The sequence below is a fragment of the Pseudonaja textilis genome, chromosome 5 (genome assembly GCF_049901715.1).
Source record: "Pseudonaja textilis isolate UNSWEBS1 chromosome 5, rPseTex1.2, whole genome shotgun sequence".
Classification (NCBI taxonomy): domain Eukaryota; kingdom Metazoa; phylum Chordata; class Lepidosauria; order Squamata; family Elapidae; genus Pseudonaja; species Pseudonaja textilis.
This window is the reverse complement of record NC_141994.1, coordinates 68,319,617-68,337,840: the sequence shown is the minus strand read 5'-3', so window position 1 is coordinate 68,337,840 and position 18,224 is coordinate 68,319,617. Positions and strand designations below refer to the sequence as shown.

The 18,224-nt window shown below is 39.5% G+C and overlaps 1 protein-coding gene across 37 annotated transcripts in view; it reads left to right on the top strand.

Annotated features, from left to right (window-relative positions):
- CELF2 (CUGBP Elav-like family member 2) overlaps positions 1 to 18,224 on the top strand; it is a 555,045-nt gene that overhangs the window by 469,671 nt on the left and 67,150 nt on the right. For 36 of the 37 annotated variants that reach the window (XM_087935304.1, XM_087935300.1, XM_087935302.1 and 33 more), the window contains one exon: positions 6,762 to 6,896. In XM_087935304.1, the coding sequence (XP_087791430.1) occupies positions 6,762 to 6,896 (135 nt within the window). The remainder of the gene's footprint in view (positions 1 to 6,761; positions 6,897 to 18,224) is intronic. The other variant, XM_087935309.1, reaches the window with a different exon arrangement.

Genomic DNA, 18,224 nt, shown 5'->3' with positions numbered 1-18,224 from the left:
TCTCATAAAATCAGTCGTAAAAGAGCTTTGCCAGTCCCAAAATAGCCAGTTATTAGAAATGGGTGGTTTTCTTAGGCACAAGGAGTCAGACAATATGTTGCAGGTTGGAAAGATTTATTGGTATACATGAGAAACTAGTCAACTAATGTTCAATACTAAATTGGCACCGGATAAGGTTCAAAGGAGTTCAAGAGAGATTTGACTTAAACATTTATGGGAACATAACGATTCTAGGCTAGTGACTAGTTTAACTCTGCCCCCTAGCTCTGTCTACTCTTCTTTTATAGATTCTTTGCCAATCCCTTTAATCCCTACAGGATGCTAATTTCCACCCAAGTAATTTGGAGGCAGGTTCTGACCAGACGGACATACAGGTAGTTTTGACTCACAACAGTTTGTTTAGTGAGCATTCAAAATTACAATGGCACTGAAAAATGTAACTTATGACCATTTTTCACAGTTATGACCCCATGTTCATGTCATCAAAATTCAGTTGCTTGGCAACCGATTCTTATTTTTTACCGCTGCTGTGTCCCAAGAACATGTGATCACCTTTTGTGACCTTCTGACAAGGAAAGTCAATGGGGAAGCCAGATTCACTTAACAACCAGGTTACTAACTTATCAACTGCAGCAATTTCCTTAACAACTGAGGCAAAAAAAGGTCCTTAAAATGGGGCAAAACTCACTTCACAAATGTTTCACTTATCAACAGAAAATTTGACTCAATTGTGGTCGTAAGTCAAGGACCACCTGTACTCTTCCCCAAATTTCCAAATTGCAGCGTCCTCCATCACAATGTTTATGAGGACTTAGAATTTAGAAAAAAAATAAGGGGAAATCGCCTGGCACTTGAAGTTTCTGAACTTGACATTATGCTAATGTGGTGCTCTATATATTGATTTAAGTGTAAAAGAATGTAGCAGTTCAAGGTATAGGCTGAATTCCAGCTTAATGTTTGTTTTTTTTAAATAATAATTTGGGTTAAAAGATTTTACAAAGATTTTTTTAAAAAACTACACAAAGATAAAGAGGTAGAAAAAGACAGAATTTGTAAAAGGGTAAAAGAAACAGTGAAGGGTAACAAAAAGGAAAAAAAATGGATACCTTAAGAAGCAACTTCCAATCTTATTTGCAGGATTAATATTTTCAAAACTTTGAGAGTTCATTAAGGGTAATGGTGAAGACTCCCTCGAACCAAACTGAAGTGGCAACTTCACAGACCTGAAGCTTTCTTGGCAATAAGATGGAAAGGTTTCATCATCATCACCTTTTCTGGAATATTTGTTCAATGTCTCAATCTGTCCTACATTTGCTGTTTGTGTTTGCTTACATTTGTAAGCTCAGCCAAGGTTGGCAAGAGTCTTCCACCAAGTTGGCATATTAATTAGTAGACCACATTGGGCAAATCAATTAGTAGATCCGCAGAACCAAATTTATCTCCATAAATGTTCCAACGTTGGTTTAGAAAAAGGCTTGAGGATTGATCTCGTGGCTTATCCATTACATTCTAAGCTTGGTGGTGTTCAATTTTGTTTCCCTGATTACTTAGGTGTGTCTTAGTCAGCAAGTCTGACTAGGATTCAGATCAATGGGAACAGGTTGGCCAATAAGACTTATGCTCCAAGACTTAGAAATCATGGTTCTTAATACCAGATTAATAGGGAGGGTTAAAGAAATGACGCCTTGAGATTAACTGCTGTGTTCTGCAGACCCAGGAATGCTAACTACAAAATCAGGGACTCCCTCTTCACATATGAAGAATTGAAGACATGATAAAAGGAGTGGTTGGTTGTTTTCCTTCACTGAAAACAAAAGAAACATTTTTATTGACCCAAGAAGATGTATTTGCAGTCACAAATACTACCAACTGTTTCCAATTGATCCTTCAGCTGCCTTTGTAAACCAAGCGAGCAGATCCAAGTATAATTTTTTGAGGGTTTTTTTTTTAAAGCTCTGAGTCAGTTCTTTGGATGTTTAATTTACTATGAAATCAGCCTCCAGCTAAAAAACTGTGAAATCATTTTAGTTAATTTGCCATATTTATCAGTTTACTGGTGGAACTTGAGCAGACCAAGAGGGAATCTGCCACCGACAGATTTGTTCCATAGGGTGGGGAAGGAAAGCTAAATGAATGGTTGTTTAACAGATTTACATATAAACAGGCCTGAAATAAATAAAAAAAGAAAGGAAGGAAGCTGAATTGTGGATTATTCCTTGATTTTTTCCTGCTCCCCTTCTGTATATATACACTTTTAATAGAATTTATCGTGAGGCTTGTTCTCTTTAGGCAAATTGTTTACACATTAGAGCTGAGTTGTGAGTTGAATTACACACACAAAACCTCTGTGTTATTTAATACAATAGCATACTTACCAAAGCTGTAACTACGGGGGGCCAATAAAAAGTTATTTTCCTCAGAAATGGCTTGAATAATAATGGAGAGAGAGTACAGGTAGTCCTTCACTTACAACAGTTCATTTAGTGATTTATTTGAAGTTACAACAGCACTGAAAAAAAGTGACTTATGACCATTGCAAGATCCCCACAGTCACACGATTTACATTCAGTTGCTTGACAGCTGACTCACATTTATGACGATTGCAGTGTCCTGGGATCATATGATCCCCTTTTGTGACCTTCTGACAAGCAAAGTCAATGGGGAACCCAGGTTAACAACATGGCTTAACAACCGTGTTACTGTTTTAATAACTGCAATTATTCACTTAACAGTAGCAAGAAAAGTCGTAAAATGGGGCAAAATTCATTTAACAAATTTTTCACTTAGCAACATAAATTTGGGGCTCAATTCTGATCGTACGTTGAGGATTAACATATCCTCTGCTGCGGTATATATTCTTGCCAAAATGTTTTTCCGGAAGAATATTTACTTTCAGCCCTTTCTCCTTTCCTATAAAATGTAATGGAAAGAGCTCCTTCACTCCTAAAATAGCCCGCACATTAGCAGAAATAAAAGGCTGTAACTAAACAAGGATAGAAGCAACCTAGGACTGAGGGAGAAATGTCCTGACAATTCAAACAACTAATCAGTGGAACACAATTTTGCCTCCAAAAGTTGTGAATGCTCCAACAACACTGAAAGTTTTTCCAGAAGAGATTGGACAGTCCTTTGACTGAAATGGTATAGAGTTTCCTGCCTAAACAGGGGGTTGGACTAGAAGACCTCCAAGGCCCCTTTCAACGTTGTCATTGTATTCCATTCTAAAGTCTGTGGAGCAACAATTGCTCTATTTCTCTACAATTTCTATGTGCTCGTTAACAACAGACAATATTTCCCTATCTTTTCTGGAACCATGACGAGAGCCAAAGAGTTGCCGTATCAGCCATGGTAACGGTTGCTCAAAATGCAACCGGTCGTCACTCTTCCACAATTTTTGAAGCCATCTATCATGGGAAGGTCCAGCTACTAGACTTTTGTTTTTGTTAGGTTTTTTTTTTTTAAATCGGACACCTATCCCTTTGCGGTCAAGCTTCTGATCTCTCTTTTTTGACTTATTTATTGAAGAGCCGCCGCACATGGCCTTGGCAACGCATTTTCGAATCCAGGGCAGCCTTTCATCCTCCAAAGGTCAAGCATCATGGGCAGCAGCCCAGGTTTGATGTGAGCTTACCGGCTGACATCTGGAGGGCAGAGGTTGCCCACATATTCTTGTACCAAATTGTGGAACATGGTCTCCGGCATATTAGCAGCTCGTTCAGGCCATTGGCCAGGTCTCTGGAGCCCCATATTGGCCTTTTCAAAATGAAATTGGAGAACAGCCTATATGCTTTCCTCGCCATAAGTGGCAGAGAACAACAGGCAAGCAGCCTCTTAATTGAAACTCTCAATCCAAGTAACTCACAATCTGGAAGAACAAAGCCCACAAGTCGCTACACAGGTAGTCCTCGACTTGAAACAGTTTGTTTACTGACCGTTCGAAGTTACAACAGTGCTGAAAAGCGGGACTTATTGCAACATCCCCACGGACACGCAGTCAAAATCCAGACGTTTAGCGACTGGCTCGTATTTATGACAAGTTGCGATGTCCCAGGGTCATATGATCCCATTTTGCGACCTTTTGATGAGCGAAGTGGGGGGGGAGCCAGATTCACTTAACAACCATGTTATTGAACAACCACAATGATTCACTTAACAACCATAATCCTTTTGGATTGGATGGCAATGAGGATCCCGCAGCATGGTGGACCATTTAGTGTTCCTCGTTTTGATTAATGGAAAGTACTGATAGTTCTTTCCAGTGGTTATTAACCTTTGTGAAAGAATCACCCCCTTCAGCCTTTGACAAAATTATCATCGCCCCCTCCCCCAACAAAACCTCTCAATCACAACACAGGGAAATAATTCTTCAATTTATGCAAACACATTTTTTGTTTTCTTTAAAATTGTCATCAGGACATATCGATGCAAATAATTTATTCCCAGTCTTTTTCCCATATCTCAACTGTGTGAAAAATTCTGATGCCACCCATCACTTTACTCCCAAACTTAAGGATACATGTATTTCATTATTTATTCAAGACACTTAAATGCAATGACCACTGAAAACAAAATTCAATTGCAAGAAAATAAAATGCCCGAAAAAAACAGTAACATTTAATGATTTCATTACAAGTGAATTTTAAGACACAAAAAGAAATATAAAAAGGGCATAAGAACAAACCACAATGCAGGAATTAAGAATTTCAAGACGAAAACTCTGAAACCGAATTAAGATTTGAGGAAAATATATCTTCATGCACACTGTAAAAAGGGTTAAAAAGACACAAAGAAAATTTTTACAGAAGGAAAGCAACAAAAATCAGAGCGACAGATTTAATGGGTAGACTGATAGAGGCTGCTGCGCAACGCGCGTGAAGATGAGCGATGCGTATTCACATAGGTACGGCGTTCTGTACTGAAGCTAGCCGGAGGAACATTTTAAAAGACAGTTCAATCCACTAATAAATAGCGAGCGATCTGATGTTTTTGTACGACAGATATACAGTGGTTCACTGTACGAAAAAAGTCTCAAAATCGTCCCCAAAACTTCTTGCTTCATCGCCCCCATATCACCCCCCTTCCATTCCTTCACCCCCACGTCGCCCCTTTTCGTGCCATCACCCCCCTGAAAAACGAAATCGCCCAGGTTAAAAACCACTGGTTCTTTCAGAAGGCCCTGATTTTAAATGAAAGATCCCAAGATAACCCAGTTGGTTTTCTGTTCATTTGTTTGCAATGCTATTCATGGATGAGGCAGGAATGGAGAGGTGAGGTGCGTCCTCCCCTATCTAAGAAACCTGGAAAGCCAAAATACAGGTAGCGGGGAGGATTCTGGGAGTTGAAGTCCAAGCTAAGAAACCTGGAAAGCCAAAATACAGGTAGCGGGGAGGATTCTGGGAGTTGAAGTCCAAGCTAAGAAACCTGGAAAGCCAAAATACAGGTAGCGGGGAGGATTCTGGGAGTTGAAGTCCAAGCTAAGAAACCTGGAAAGCCAAAATACAGGTAGCGGGAAGGATTCTGGGAGTTGAAGTCCAAGCATCTTAAAGTTGCCACGGTTACCAAAGAATCTCCTTTCAAAGTTCCACTTAGTTTCCAAGCTCCCTGTCAGTGAGGTGCTGCCAGACACATTCTGCATCGTAACAAATATTCAATGGATTTGGTCCTTGTTTATTTCCATGCTCTGTAAATTCAAAGTTTCTGAATGTGTATTTGTTGAAGCTTGCCTGGACGCATAGAGCTATCTCCTTGACCTAGTTTTTTCTATTTCTATTTCTTTTTCCTTTCGGCTTCTTTATATCAAGTGAAATAATCTAGCAGTAATTTAACCCCACCTAATCCCACTTTTCTTTTTCCCAGCACAGCATTGCAAACCTGCTGGGATTTCATTTACCCTGAAATAATTGTATATAACACTTCCTTGAAGTGTTTCTCCGGTCTAATGAGCATACTTGCTAACAACGTCTGCATGAGATAAGAATAGCTGGATCGTTATAGGTTTAAAAAAAAAGGCTGCATTAAGATTCTATTAACCTGTTCCATTTTGAATATTCAGACATCACTTTTGTTCCCAATTTCCCTTTCATACATGTGTAAGATGGGGCAAGATAGCACTAGCACTTAGACTTATATGCCGCTTCACGGTGCTTTACAGTCCTCTCTAAGTGGTTTACAGTGTCAACCTATTGTCTCCAATAATCTGGGTCCTCATTTTACCAACCTCTGGAGGATGGAAGGCTGAGTCAATCTTGAGCCGGTGAGAATCAAACTGCCAAATTGCAGGCAGCCAGCAATCAGCAGAAGTAGCCTGCAATACTGCACTCTAACCACTGCGGCATTGAGGCTCTTGTGGTGGCTAGGTTAGAATAGGCTCACTCTCTGATCCTACTCACCAACTTTTAGCCTTAATTGTTAGATGGATTTTCTGTTTCAACAGTGAAATGAGAGGTAGAAAATCTAACGGCTCCTCCTAGTCTATAAATCGCCCAAATAGCAAAAGAAGTGCTAGCTGCAAACTATGGAACGCTCTCCAGAGAAAGGCAGGTGATTCAGAGAAGTGTTGTTGTGTGTGTGAAGTGTTTTCCACCTGCCTTGTCACCCTGGGACAGCGCCACGCTCACAACTCTGTCGCTTGCTTTTGATGTGGTAATAAGCATTGATCACAGATGAGGAAAGTGTGAGTGAGTGTGTGTGAGAGAGAGAGAGAGAGAAAGATGGCTTTTGCTGTTGTGGATATTATTAGTATTATTATTTTAATCTTCTAGCTGTGGAAGACAGAAAATTGTTCATAGGAATGGTTTCGAAGAAGTGTAATGAGAACGATATCAGAGTGATGTTTTCTCCATTTGGCCAGATAGAAGAATGCCGAATCCTTCGGGGACCAGACGGACTCAGCAGAGGTGAGCATACACCGTCTTATAAGGCCCTCTTGTTTTAAAAAGCGAGGTAGAATTGGGTGTGATAGGTGGGGTGGAGGAAACAGAACTGGTTGATCAAGATCAAGGTTGAGCTCAGATGTCATGGGACCAGCCCTTTTTCATAGAACTTCAGCAGAATTTTATGTTTAGCCCTACAGTTCTGGATTGAAGGGGTGGGCAGTAATTAATATCCATATGCCTTGCATTCCCTTGTGGGTTATTTCCCTCTTTCTCTTCAACCCAGACTTTCCAAAGAAGAGTTAGGTTTTGCTTTCCCCATTGTGTGTATCCCCGAGTCCCATAATTCAGCTTTCTTGACAGGGATGGAAATAAGAGTAGGTCCTTATAACGTATTTGTTTTTCTGAATTTGTCCCCCTGCCCTGTTGACCTCAACATTTCAATATAGCTCTGTCTGCTGGCTGCACATCTTCATCTGACCACCCTGGCCCTGAGTATTGCTTCTTGATCACACCTGAGAAGCATGCAATATCCTGAGCTAATCTTTAGGTATCTCAATTGGACAAAAAAAAAAAAGAAAACCCTGTAGATTTGTAACTAGGGAGCGCAAAATACCACTTGTTTTCTAAGCACATCTTGGATAGTAGAGCTGTGTCCTAACTCTACATTTTCGGGGGGAAAAATAATAAAATAAAATAGGTGGCTCTCAAGGAGTAATATAGTGCAGATCTGAAGTTTGAAGAGACTGGGGAAGAACCTTCTGGGTGACTATGTAAAGGTTCTTGATATGAATGATTAACAATTCAGTCTGATTCAGGTGCCACCAAGTTGTTCGTTCAACCTTATTCCCAATTCCTTGAATAATATTACAGCTTTAGCTACCTATTCACATTTAGTCTGTTAGAAAAGAAATGACATGTTCCATATCTAGGGTATGGTTCCTGCATATATATTTTACACACACAGAGAGAGGGGGGGAGGGGGGAGAGAGAGAGAGAGAGAAAGAGAGAGAGAGAGAGAGAAGGAGAGAGAGAGAAGGAGAGAGAGAGAAAGAGGGAGAGAAAGGGAGAGAGAAAGAGGGAGAGAGAGACAGAGAGAGAAAGAGAAAGAAAGAAAGAAAGAAAGAAAGAAAGAAAGAAAGAAAGAAAGAAAGAAAGGGAGAGAGAAAGAAAGAGACAGAGAGAGAAAGAGAGAGAGAGAGAGACAGAGAGAGAGAGAGAAAGAGAGAGAGATACTATAGCCGTATATGAGCTATCTTTCCTCCAGGAATTCAAGCTAACAAGTGCAATTCTTTCTCCATGTATACATTTTCTTCTGGTCCTTTGCTTTCATCCTTGCAACATCCCTTCGTAAATTAGGCTGAGAGAAGTCATCTGGGGAATTTAATGATTAAGTAGGGATAAAAACCTATCAAAGCCCCAACCTGGCTCAGGAAATAGCCCACAAAAAATATTTGCTACAATAAACATTTAAAACCCAGTAAATGTTGGCATTTACTGCTTTAAGGCTGTGGTAAGCTGAGAGAGAAATGATCCTGACATTTTCTGGTGAGTGTTGATGCTCTACGGGAGAACAACACCCATTTGATCATTTACAGCACAGAAATGCAACCAGCAGGAGTTCAATGTAGCTTTAGAAGCCTTCTGGAGGTAATCAATTCAGGACTGCTACCTTCCCTTTAGTAACCAAGATGAAAGCAAGAAAAAAGGAGAGAGAGAGAGAGAAAAAATAAAAATATTGATTCCATCCATCTCTCACATACTAGCCATCCCATCATCATCACCACACCTTATTTAGACTATCCCCAAGGGGATTACAGCCTTCATCCAATAAAACTTCCACATTCCTGATTTTTGGGGGGGAAGAGAGATGCAAAACAGGGTCACGTCTCCAAATCTTTTTAAGGCTCACTGGGAAATAACAAGTATCACCTTTTGACATTTCACTGTAATTTGGTAGCTATCTAAATATGTGCTGAGCATTTTTCACAATGGGCAAACGCATCAAAGACCAAGTTATGTATTGGTAAGCCAAATGTTTGATTCCATAGCAATTTCTGTCCTTCGTTTTAAAAGAAAGTACATTCCTGTATTTACAAGGAAGTGTTCACATTTATTTATTTCTTTAAATCTCCTTATAGATAAACAACACTTCAGCAAATTATTTCAACTCTTTTGCATATAAATGTTTATTTCCGAGTTATTTATTCTGCTTTAGTTGACAACAGTCAAGACATTGTGACTATTCTCAACCCACCTCTGCTCCCTTCTGCTTTCTCATTCATTAGAGACAACAGAATAACAGAGTTGGAAGGGACCTTGGAGGTCTTCTAGTCCCCCCTCCTACAGTTTCTAGCCCTTATTAGCATGGTAGATTGGAATATGACCAGACATGTTCACATCTATCTTGCTAACAAGGGCTAGAAACCTGAAAAGCTGAAATTTAATAAATGCTGTGTTCCATGTTTATGATAACCATTTGATCACCCCACATTGACAAAGTCTATTTTGTAGAGTCCAGGCAATAATATACAAATCAATTACAAACCAATCGTAAAAGTCTGAATCAGAAGTGATTCTAATGTTGAATTCACACAATCCTTCTAACCCAACTATCTCACTTCAAAAGGCTCAGAGGAATAAATAGGAGAATACGGAGTTAGCAGGCTTAAATATCTTGAAGTGCCACAAAATTAAATCACTATAACTACAGTTTATGCATTTTATTACATATCCTATATATATTCAACTAAATTATGCTGAAATCATTTCTGAAAACACCAGCATATTATATTTATTTTTATATATTTATAAAAATAATATGCTAATCTATGTATATGTGTGGGTGTGTGTTATTATACATTACACAGAGAGAGTATAATATATAAACACACACACATGGTGTGTGCATGCATATATGTATATACAGCATACACACATATACACATACACATTCATTCTAGAAAGGGAAATTTTTGTCTGTTTATGGATACAATGAACATTATTTAAAGCAGAAGTGGAGGGAATTCTCTGCATATTGTGTCTTTGGCAGTATCTGTATAACTTTATATTTTACGTATTTCATTGTCAGAACATTGTCGGAGATATAAAACAAGCATTTGTGAATTAGAGTAGTCAGGGGATAAATAACGGGTACGATGCAGTGCATCTTAAATGAAAGCTTGTATATTGGAAGATAGGTTTCTCCTTATTCCTTCCTTCTTGAATAGCACTTCCTTTGAAAATTATTCATTAAAAAAAACTATGCTGAATTTCATCTGGAACCAAAGAGCTCTTGAATCTGTCAAAAGAGATCTATGGCTATCAGAGAGCAGGTGTTACAAGAGAGCCAGTTCCCCATTCAAAGAATAGGATCACTCTGGAAAGCCCATCACTATGAATTCAATGGGGAGATGTAAAAATTGAATTGCAGCAATTGGTATCCATAATCCTTATTCTTTGCTAATATTGGCTCTGGCAGTCCCTAACCCATGTTGCCAAGAGTTCCTCTATAGAGAAACTATATAGTTATATAATTTATATATAAACTATATAAATGCAATTCCAGGATGAATTACAGATGTACTGTATATCATTGGAACTTAAGCCCAATGGATTTAAGAATTTGATCCAGATCCAGATTACTAGATTCAGATTTACCTTCCGAAATCCAGCCTTCAGGTGTGAAATGATAGTGGGAGGAATATTTATTTTTGTTCAGTCTTTATTTATTACTATTCTTTCAATATCCAGGCCCAAAGCAGCCCACAAATAAATTGAGAATTTAGTACCAATGTCAAATAGCCCTTCCCAACTCTGTATTTGACAGATAGACCATGTTTCCTAGAATTTCCTAATACAGCCCTACAATCTTAGGTGGGTGAAGGCTGAGATAAATACTAAAAATTATAAGGCCATAGCACAATCCAATCATATTTTAGAGGGAAAGGAGGGTGACCAATGAATATATGTTGCAGAATAAAAATATATTCTGTCAGTGCCGCAGGAATCATAAAAATGATGGCAGTCAAGTTTCCTCAGGAAAATTCTTCCAGAAATGGAGCAGTTTATTTGAAAAACTTCAAGGGTAACAGATACCAGATAATCAGAGTTGGAAGGCACCTTATAGGTCATCTAGTCCAACCCCCCACCCAAGCGGGAGACCCTACACCATTTCTGACAAATGGCAGTCCAGTCTCTTCTTGAAGGTCTCAACTGATAGTGCTCCCACAACTTCTGAGGGCAACTTCTGTTCCATTGGTTGATTGTTCTCATTGTCAGAAAGTTTCTCCTTATTTCCAGGTTAAATCTCTCCTTGTTCAGTTTCCATCCATTATTCTTTGTCTGGCCTACAGGCACTTCAGAAAATAGATTGATGGCTTCCTCTCTGTGGCAGCCCTTCAAATATTGGAAGACTGCTATCCTGTCTCCCCTGGTCCTTCTTTTCATTAGACGAGCCAAGCCCAGTTCCTGTAACCGTTCTTCATATGTTTTAGTCTCCAGTCCCCTAATCATCCTGGTTGCTCTTCTCTGTACTTTTTCTAGAGACTCAACATCTTTTTCATAATGTGGTGACCAAAACTGGATGCAGTACTCTAGGTGTGGCCTTACTAAGGCTTTATAGAGTGGTAAGGAGAGGCTCACCTACCTTCCCTACATGTTTTTTACATGGTAGGTCTCTAAACAACTTCTCCCAACAATTCTGTGCAGATATTCAGCAGTTTGGTGGAAGGAACTACAGCACCCAAAAAAGCCCAGAAGTTGAGAAATTATTCTGAGGTATATCTTCCGAAAATGGACATTCTAACCAAGAACTATCATAAAATATAATGGTTTGCAGCATCACTGAAAGGGCCAGTAGAATCAGGAAGATCTCGTTGTTGCAATTCCTCTCACCCAAGCTCATTTGAGTGACCAAATATTTTTAATTCTCAAAGCAACTCTACAACAGGACTGAAATAAATAAAATGTCATCATTTTTGTCCAGGAATGACAGAATTGGTTGGCCCAAGGTAGTTTTCTTTGGGAACTGTCAAATAATAGTTTCTTTTATGAATCTGAATGCAGAAGGTGGGGCATTTAATAGCTTCTTAAACAGCAGTGCCACCCTTTCTAGAGGTAATAATGAAAACTTTTTAATCTTAAATTAATTCTGATTTTAATGTTCATTTTATATTGTACACCACCCAGATCTTCTCTCTGAGGGAGATGGGCAGTTAGGAAAATAGGTAGACAGGTAGACAGACAGACAGACAGACAGACAGACAGATATGTTTTCACGGGTATTTATATGTCTGGTATTTAGGTTTCTTCGGGTATTTTCTCACGTCTTAATAGTTGTGCTTTTATTACAGTGACTATAATAATCGCTATAATAAATAATGTACTATAATAAAAGCATAAATATTAAGACTTTGGAAAATACCTGAAGAAACCTAAATACCAGACATATAATACAAACATATGCATGCATATACATACATACATACATACATACATACATACACTGTGTATGTATGTATGTATATATATATGTTTTCTTAAGTTTTTCATGGTACTTACATATATATATATATATATATATATATATATATAGAGAGAGAGAGAGAGAGAGAGAGAGAGAGAGAGAGAGAGAGCGCAAACATGAGAAGCAGAAGAAAGCAAGGCAGAAACTAGAAATAGGATTGTGTGAAGCCACACAGCAGAGATAGTGCTGATGTCCAGGCAATATGCCAAAACCGTAACCAGAAATTAGGTAAGCTAGTTAATTAAAACTCAAGCAGTTTGCCCATTGATTCATTGGCAAGCATGAGTAGGTCACAAGCACAAGGAAAATCTTAGTAAGGTTAGCCAAGCCCTGAGTAGATTAGCCAGGCAGCATGGTTTTGATGGTAGGTCAATGCAATATAGAATCTCAAAATGAAATCTGCTGAATTTGATCAACATGCAATATGGAAAGCTTAAGAAAAGTAAAACCAATCAAGGGATTTTGAGGGTAGGTATTAGTTTTAGGATTTGTGGGAATGCATTCAAGTTCGGCTAGAAAGGGAAATTTTGTGACCTTTTATGTCTTGCCCAAGATCATAGAGGCTGTGGAAGGAGGAATCACAGAACTGTAATGTAGGATGAAGCACTGGGATCCTCTCGATCATTGGATTGTCGGAAATCAGATTATGGTTAAGAGAATGGAATTAAGATGCCTCCATGCCATCCTTTTTTCAGTTCTCAAGCTTTCCTGGTGCAAAAGCTTGAGAAGAATCCACTAAGCTCTGCTAAGCTCTTCAGAGAGAGAAGCAAATTGAAGTATTACGAGTCGCCTTTTTCCCCGACATAAAAATAAATAAATAAATAAACCTGGAGCAATTTCACTTTTGCAGTTGCATCTGAAGCTTTATCGTAGGCTTTCAGTACCAAGGAGAGCAAAGCAAATTAAACATTTTAATTTTCCATGTTAATAGTACTAATTGGATTAACCATGCAAGGAGGAAATGGGTATCTGGGCAATTAGTGAAATAATACACAGGGAAGCTAATGAAGAGCTGAGGGTTTTCAGGATGGCAAGAGCTGTTTGAGTCTTCCATGCATAATTCGGAAAGACAAACACGATTCTGGATTAAGTCAGGGTCTGGTTGAACCTAAGTCTTTTGTTGTTTTAGTAATGGAATATTCCCTATCTACATGATAGACATGAACTTCACATGGTGATTCATCCCTAGATTATAATTATACAGTCAACCACAGATTAAAGAAGCATAGTGGGGCAGAGCATTGGAAAAAAATGCTGTTTGCTAAACCACAGTCAATTTCTGAGGTCCATTTTAGGAATAGAAGGCTCACATCTGACACCAAACTAATAACAATAGCACTTAGGCTTATATACCGCTTTACAGTGCTTTACAGCCTTCTCTAAGCAGTCTACAGAGTCGGCCTCTTGCCCCCAAACAATCTGGCTCCTCATTTTACTCACCTCGGATGGATGGAAGGCTGAGTCAACCTTGAGTCTGGTGGAATTCGATCTGCCAAATTGCAGTTCAACCATCCATATACTGAAAACAGCTTAGCCATATCATGCCCACATAGCAAATGTACACAATTAGCAGAAGAAAGCTAGCTTTAAGTATATAGAGTGAAAACCTCAGTAATGAAATTGAAATATGGCTTTTTTGAGATTGGCCTGACTGCTGGATTGAGATAGCTTATTAAAAATGATGAAACCATGAAGCACAGTCTTTACACAGGGGGTGAGGATGATGGTGACAACATAGGTGTCATGATGTCTTCATGCAAATGACAATTACACATAACTCGTGTCAGGTGTCACGATACGAAATGACATTGTGTTATTTTCACAATGACATCATATCCATATGTGGACAGTTTTTTACTTCATTGTAGCTTATAGTAGGTATCTGTGCCTCCAAGTCTTTTACAATTCTATCCAAATTATTTTTGGATGACCAGAATTCTTTCTACAGAATACTAAGGAATAACAGAATAACAGAATTGGAAGGCACCTTGGAGGTCTTCTAGTCCAACCCCCTGCTCAGGCAGGAAGCCCTATGCCAGTGTTGGAGCATCCACAACTTCTGGAGGAAAATGTGTTGGGTTCCATTTGTTTCTTGTTATGGTTTTGTTTTGGGCTTTGTGCAGTTTGGTAGACAAAGTTAAAAATAGAATTGAGTAAATGTGCACACTGGCTACATCGATTAGGAACTGGAGTTCAGCCACCACTGGAGAGCCATATAATGCTGGTCCCTGTATTAAAATAAGAAAAATATGAACATAGGCTTCTGTGCTCCTTCTCTCATCTTTCTGTGCCACAGCTGTGAAGAGATATTTATCTTTCCATTTGATATTAGCCACGATTAATTGTTCACACTTCAAAATAATTGACCTGAACTATGGTTTCTTTGAAACAAGGCAGTTGCAAGGCACTAGACATTTTGAAGATAGATTAATGAACAAGCAGTAACTGTAACTTAGTTTGGATTTTCACCTCTGATTCTCATGAAAATCCAAACTAAATTACAGTTACTGTTAACTAGGGCTTATCCATTAATAAATATAATTTTAAAAAATTAAATACCAGGTTCACGTTCATTGGGAACTGGGAGGGTCTAGTTCCTTCTTGTCTAAATTTTCAATCCAGTAAAAATAGTAGTCTTGCAGTGGCTTGAGACAGACAGTAAGTTTCCCATGAAAGAGATTTCACAGCTGGTATTTAACTTTTTAAAAAATGGACATTAACCATGCCATCAGAGTTACTTCTGATTTAGCTATCATTATACCAGCCTCTTAACAGAAATGCTTTACAAAGTTATACATTCCAAAGTACACAGCTTGAAATGATAGTTTGCAGGTATTAAAGTTATCTTGTAGTGCTGAAGATAACACGGTATCTAAGTTAAAGATAGCATTTCAGTTGAGATAACAAGTGTAATAGATGCATTCTTAAAGCTGTTCGCTGACAGTCCATGTACATTTTTTTTTTCGGATCTGGTCTGTAAGAGGAAATGGCTTTGAGAAACCTTTTCCCAGTCAATCACTTATCTGTACTGGAAGATTAAAAGGCAGTTTTACAGGGGGTGGAGGAGTACGGAAAATGCAGAAACCCCGGGTTTTTTGAGCTTTACTAAAATGTCTGATGCTTGAGAAGCATGTTGCTGAAAGATTAGCTTTATAACTCTGGCTGCCGAGAAGCCCAGATAGAAAATCTCACAACATTGAGGTACTTCCCATTTAGCAAATTCCTTATGCGTTTTTCATTTCCAGGTTGTCCTTTTGACTTTATAACGCAAAGCTCCAGCTGTGATGTTTTTGTAATTATATGTATCACAAACCTGAGTGGTGGGACGGCTTAGAGGTGCTCGCCTTCCACTCGGAATAGAATAGAGTAAGAGCGTTGGAAGGGACCTTGGAGGTCTTCTAGTCCACCCCCTTGCTCAGGTTGAGAGTTCAATGTAGACAGTGACAGATGTTTCTCTCTCAGGGCGCAAAGAGAAAATGTCTGCTGTGAACTCCCAGGTAGGCGTCAGGAAGGGCATCTGGCCAGTAAACGCTCAGCTCCATTCCGTCACCCCGACTCCACCCTGAATCAAGGGATTACAGGGTTGTAAGAAAGAAAGAAAAAATGCATCACACACCTATCGGTGCCATCTTTCACATTCTGCAGATTTTTCTAGGCTTTACCAGTTAAACACCCAGCATCATGTTGAGGAAGGCTGATCTATGAACGCACAGCCTAGAAACCGCTCACGCAGATGCCACTGAGGGGCATGTTCTCCCTCATATCCAAGGGATGTGTGATTGATTGATTGCCTTTCTAAGCTGTCCATCAATGAGAGTTCATTGATGTTAAAATCGGCAGTGTTTCTCTCAAGGTTTAATAACAGTAGTCCTGCTTGGAGTCCATTTTTATCATTGAATCATCCAGTTTTTTAACCACTGCCAGATTAATCAACTCTTAATATTATGCGTGCTTCAAACTTGCTTTGGATCTTGCACGAATACACTGCTTCTCTGCAAGACATTTCAGCAACCTAAACTTTCTTTTCAGACTGCATCAATCTGGTGGGAGGGGGAAAAAAAAAACAGGACTGTATTGCTGAAAGCCATTGTAGCATTTTTTCAGACTGAATACCAAACTCCAAAAAAAAAAAAAGTATTGTGCTGAATAGCAGCTCTCAAGGCATCAGCAGGGCTAGAGATTCAATCAATATCACAGCTGTAAGCCATGTGTCAAAAGGCCAGAGCATCAAATACCTGTCCTTAGCCACCATCTTGATTTTATTTTTTTTGGACATTCCTTCCTCACAGATGCCCTGAGGGAGATGTTCAGTTCATCAAAGCTGCAAAACATTTCTTCAGAACCATTTTCAAAATTGTAGGCTAGGTAGCCCTTAATAGCAACACAGAAATTACAGCCAAAAGTGCCTCTACACATCCAACTAGTTCTTGACCAACTCCATTGCTTAGCTCCCGTATATTTTTGTTGCAGTTCTTTCAAGGCTCTACATAAAATTTAGATTTTTTTCTCGCCAAATCTTAAAAAAGTCAGTCCTTGGTACCATCTGAGCTTGGTTGTTTTCTTGCGAAACTTTCATTACCAAACTAGGTTTGCTGAGTACTCATGATGTTACCTAGTTTGGGAAATGAAAGGTCTGCAAGAAAACAACCAAGCTCAGACGGTACCAAGGATCTTATTTCAACCCCGAGCTACAAATATTCTCCTTTATCCGTAGACAAGCTTGTTTTTACACTGAGAATGTCAGAAACAGCCTATTGGATTTGTCCAAGTCCTGCATAATGAGGCTGAGCATGCTTCAAAGTGTTTCAGAAGTTCTCCTGAACTTTCGTAAGGTTAGTATCTTATGAGGGAACTTGCCTACTTTAATGAATTTAAAGTCCAAAGTAGTTCTTCAGAATCATTTTGAAACTCAGCTATTTAGTCCTACGGTGACCAGTTAAGCCAGGGATGACAAACTCAATGCCCCTGGGCCAGAGGTGGTCTTCAGCAGGTTCTGACCAGTTCTGGAGAACCGGTAGTGGAAATTTTGAGTAGTTTGGAGAACCAGCAAATACTACCTGTGTGTGGAGATTTTACAGTATCCTTCCCCTGCCACGTCCACCAAGCCACGCCCACAGAACCGGTAGTAAAAACAAAATTTGAATCCCACCACTGCCATGGGCCAAATCCTGCCCACGGGGTGCTTAGATCTGGTCCGCAGGACCGTCCTGGAAACAGGAAAGGACCAGCCCATGGTGCCATCCCACACACACGCCCCTCCCTGAGCTCCATTTTCACTGGCAGAGAGCTAGCAAAACAAACTAAAAACCAAACAAAAGGAGAAATGTTTCCCCGTTTGCATTTGAGCATGCAAGAAGAGACAGGAAAGGAGAAAGGGAAAGAGGACAGACAAGCCAAAAGAAGGAAAGGTGGGAAGAGAGCAAGAAAGGGAAAATAAAGAAAGAGGGGAAGGAGGAAGAAAGGAGAAGGAAGGAGGGAGGTTTTATAAGGAGAGTGAGGGAAGGTCTGAGGGAAGTCCTGCCTTAGCACTTGGCCACAACAGGTGCCCCCGACACGAGTGACGTCGAGCTGGGCACGCCCACCCTGGCCACACCCACCTCATCCCCACCGAGGTCAAACACAATCCTGATGCGGCCCTCAATGAAATTGAGTTTGACATCCCTAGTAAAGCAATCCAGAGAGACCTCCCATCATGTATCTCAAAACATAGCCTATTAGCTTTGCTTCTGGAGTTCAATTATACAATTGTTATCCAGGTTTTCTCTGCCCTACATATTGTCCTAGGCTTTTCATGAGGTTGTTGAAAGATGGCAATAGTTAGGTTT